The sequence below is a fragment of the Solanum tuberosum genome, unplaced genomic scaffold, assembly GCF_000226075.1.
Source record: "Solanum tuberosum cultivar DM 1-3 516 R44 unplaced genomic scaffold, SolTub_3.0 scf00021, whole genome shotgun sequence".
NCBI classification, from domain to species: Eukaryota; Viridiplantae; Streptophyta; class Magnoliopsida; order Solanales; family Solanaceae; genus Solanum; species Solanum tuberosum.
The window spans coordinates 1,925,869-1,929,675 of record NW_006238947.1 but is presented as its reverse complement, the minus strand read 5'-3'; the positions used below and the strand labels follow the sequence as shown (position 1 = coordinate 1,929,675).

Sequence of the window (3,807 nt, the reverse complement as noted above, 5' to 3'; positions counted from 1 at the left end):
ACTCCACCCACCCCACCCTACCCCCCTTACCCCAAAGATTTACTAACTTTTTCCACTATATATATCTCTTGTTTTTACTGCCCAAGAAGTATAAGTTGTTGTTTGTTGTAAGTGATAAACTCACCAAACAAACTCTTCTTTCTTCTTCTAGCTACTATACTTCTTGTTCTATAACTAACCAAAAGGTAATCTTTTTTGAAAAAATCAAGAATCCACCCCACTCCCCACCCCACAACCCCAAAACTTTCAAAAATTGGTACATTTTTTTCTTTTAATATTTACAACTTTTGAAAACTTTCTTATTCCTTTTGTCTCCTCTCATAAACTTAAATTGTCAAAAGGTTATGTTTTTATGTCTTCTTAGGAATAAACATTATATTGTATATTGTTTCTTGAAACTTTTTTTTTCATTGCATGTTCAACTTGGGAATATAACAAATTCCCTTTTTTTTTGTGTGTAAATAAGAAGTTTGTCTCTTGTTATATACTTTATATATTCTTGTCTTCCAAGTGAGGTAAACAATAATAAATAAGAAGAAAAAAAAGTACCAATTCTTGAAAGTGTGAAGATTTGAAGATTTTGTTTTTCCTTATCCTATTTACTTTTTTGTTGTGTTTTTTTTCTCTAAATTTTTGATCATTTGTTTTCTTTGAATTGTAATGATTTCTCCTACTATACTTTCCTTTACACATTCACATTAATTCCCCCCCTATGCATATCATCATTTCCTTTCTTTTTTTCCCATTTTTCTCAAACTCCTCTTTGTAGGTAAATCATAAATGCTAAGTGCATTCAATAGTTTTAACTTTGTTATAACATGTTAGTTAAGTAACATGTACCCTTTAAATTTATTGTCGCACATGTATCGTATCTGTATATTAGATGTATATTTCTTTTGAAGGATTCGATACATTGTCAGAATCTTCAGAAATGCACTATTTTTCTTTCGAAGGATTCATACATTTTTCAAGATTCCGAACAACATCCTCATGATTTATTTATTTTTGTTAATTTTTGCAGGAAATGGACAGAATTAACTCAAAGCTCTACTTGCAAAATTGCTACATAATGGCTGAAAATGAAAGACTAAGGAAAAAGGCAGAGTTATTGAATCAAGAAAATCAACAACTTTTAAGTGAACTCAAACATAGGTTATCACAAGCTGGTCCTAGCAACAACAACAACAACAGTAATAACAACAACAATGGAGGAGGAAAAAACAATTCAATTCCTGATCTCAATCTCACAAACTGTTCTTCATCCAAGAATGCTTCATCAAAATCCAAGAAAAAGTGAAAAAAAGAAAAGAAAAAATCAAGGTGTCCATCTAGTCATTGAACTAATATTATGTTACTTTTTTTAATTTTATTTTGGGGGGTGTTAAATATTATTATTAGTAAGGGGGTCAAAAAGTAGGAAGTTATGGTTGTTGGTGTTTTTTTAGTTATATAGGTAAGAGGAATATATGGTTTTTTTTGTCTATGTTTAAATATTTTGTTTTAGTATGTGGGGTTAGTTCTGTTTGGGAGCTAAGAAGTTGTAAGCAAATCTATTAGCTATATATATATAAAAGAAATATGAATTATGGTTCCTTTATATATTTTCTCTCTTTAATTATCCATTTTTGTTTCATTTTTTAGTGTTTGAATTAGCCAAATATCACAAAAGTTTAAGCTCTAGTTTGATTATAAAGTTTGAAGTTGAAACTTTAAAATTTGAAATTCTGTTCGGGCAAAAATTTGAATTTTGTGAGTGAATAAAAAAATTTCTCCAAAAATCGACCAACTCTAGTTTTTGGTATGTTGAAGATAAATTTTCAAAATCTTATCAAATTTTATGATAAAAGAGATATTCGAAAATTAATTTAATTTAAAAATCTATGATCAAAGGCTAACAACTGATTTTTTTTCTAACTAAAAGAGTGATACTGGCCAATTGTAATTCATTAACTGCAATTCTTAGTGTTTGTCTTTAAATAAAAAATATGAGAGAATAAATAATGTATAGCATGAGTTGAAAGAAACAAAAATGTAATCTTTTGTTTCACAACATAGTATTTTGCATAATTTACTTGAAATAGAAATATAATGAATGAATTTTAGAATTAGTTTAAAAAAACAGAGGCCTTTCTTGGCTAGCTGTCTTAAAGTTTATGCTAACAATATTTGTAAATCAAATTACCATAAGAGTGATATTTGATATTAATCCATTTGTTTGTAGTTAATAAAGAGTTATTTCTTTATTTATGAACTATTTTCTATAAATTAGGGATGGTTTTCTAGTCGGTAGGAGACTAGGTAGAGTTGATTTTTTTTGAATGGTAAGGAATAGTGATTTATTTATTAGATCATGGTTTTCGCTCCAATTGCTGCAATGCCTATAAAATTAGAGGTGATTCTCAAGTTAGTAGGAGATGAGATAGAGTTCGAAAGTTTTCAAATAATAAGGAATAATTTTTTAAATGGTAAGGAATGGTGATTTATATATTAGGTCATGATTTGCGTTACAATTGCTATAAGGACTATAAATTAGAGGTGATTTCCAAGTTAGTAAGAAACGAGGTAGAGTTCAAAAGTTCTGAAACAAGTAAAGGATGGTGATTTATGTATAAGGTCATGGTCTGCGCTCCAATTACTGCAACAACTATAAATTAGAGGTGGTTTCCAAATTAGTAGGAGACGAGGTAAAGTTGAATTTTTTTCGAATAGCAAGGGATGGTGATTTATATATAAGGACACGGTCTGCGCTCCAATTGCTGCAACAACTATAACTTCGAGGTGGTTCTCAAGTTAGCAGGAGACGGGACAAGTTGAAAGTTTTCGAACAATAAGAAATGGTGATTTATATATAAGGACATGGTCTGCGGTCCTATTGTTGCAACAACTATAAATTAGAGATGGTTCTCAAATTAGTAAGAGACGAGGTAGAGTTCAAAAGTTTTTGAACGGTAAGGGATAAGGGATGATGATTTTTATATATAATAAGTTTATGATCCACGATTCAATTACTGCAACAACTATAAATTAGAGGTGGTTCTCAAGTTAATATGAGACGAGCTAGAATTGGTGTGACATCCTAACTTAAGATAAGAAATCTCACATCGGTAAAAATACAGGCGAGATATTGGATATATAAATAAACCAACTTGACGCGTTTTAAAATTGTGTAGACCTAGACCCAAAACAAACAATATCACTAACAGATTAAACCATTACAGTTGAAAAGTTTTTGAACTATAAGGGATAGTGATTTATATAATATAATATAACTTTTTATTTAAATTTGTATAAAAACTAATAATAAAAAAAAGAATGTTGGCAAATCAAAGAGATTCTGTGAGTTGAAAAAGGATCTAATCAGAGGAAACGTCATAAAAGATTTATTTTTGTATACCATATGCTATAAAGTCAATGAGGATTTTAGTACCTTCTTATTATTATTAATTATTAATATTATAACTAAGATAGAGGGCCCCCACCGTATTCCTTTTGGTTTTGGATATGACATGTCGTCTTGTCATTTGCTGATGCTATCCACGTCACATTGATCATACGATCGAAAATAGTGTTACATAAATTGAAACTAATTCGACACAAAGAAAGTAGATATTAAATCGCGACCCCGCTTAATAAAATCTCATATTGGCCATTGTTGTATTTGATCATTATTGTGATTTTACAATATTTATTTAACAATTACGTAGAAAAAAATATTTATGATATTTGGTAGGAAATGCTTTACCTTTAGAGTAAAACTTATCGATATAAACTTGAATTACTCGAGTTTTAGTTATTTAAATGTTACAC

The 3,807-nt window shown here is 29.2% G+C and overlaps 1 protein-coding gene across 2 annotated transcripts; it reads left to right on the top strand.

Moving 5' to 3' along the window:
* Positions 1-111: 111 nt before the first annotated feature.
* On the top strand, positions 112-1,580 carry LOC102592066 (protein LITTLE ZIPPER 3). 2 transcript variants are annotated; one of them, XM_006341181.2, is made up of 2 exons: positions 112-185; positions 1,022-1,580. In XM_006341181.2, exon 2 carries the CDS (start codon positions 1,025-1,027, stop codon positions 1,295-1,297), a length of 273 nt encoding a protein of 90 aa, XP_006341243.1. In that variant the 5' UTR covers positions 112-185; positions 1,022-1,024; the 3' UTR covers positions 1,298-1,580. The 2 variants fall into 2 exon arrangements, with proteins under 2 accessions (XP_006341243.1, XP_015161549.1); XM_015306063.1 differs by lacking the exon at positions 112-185 and adding an exon at positions 621-769.
* Positions 1,581-3,807: the final 2,227 nt, after the last annotated feature.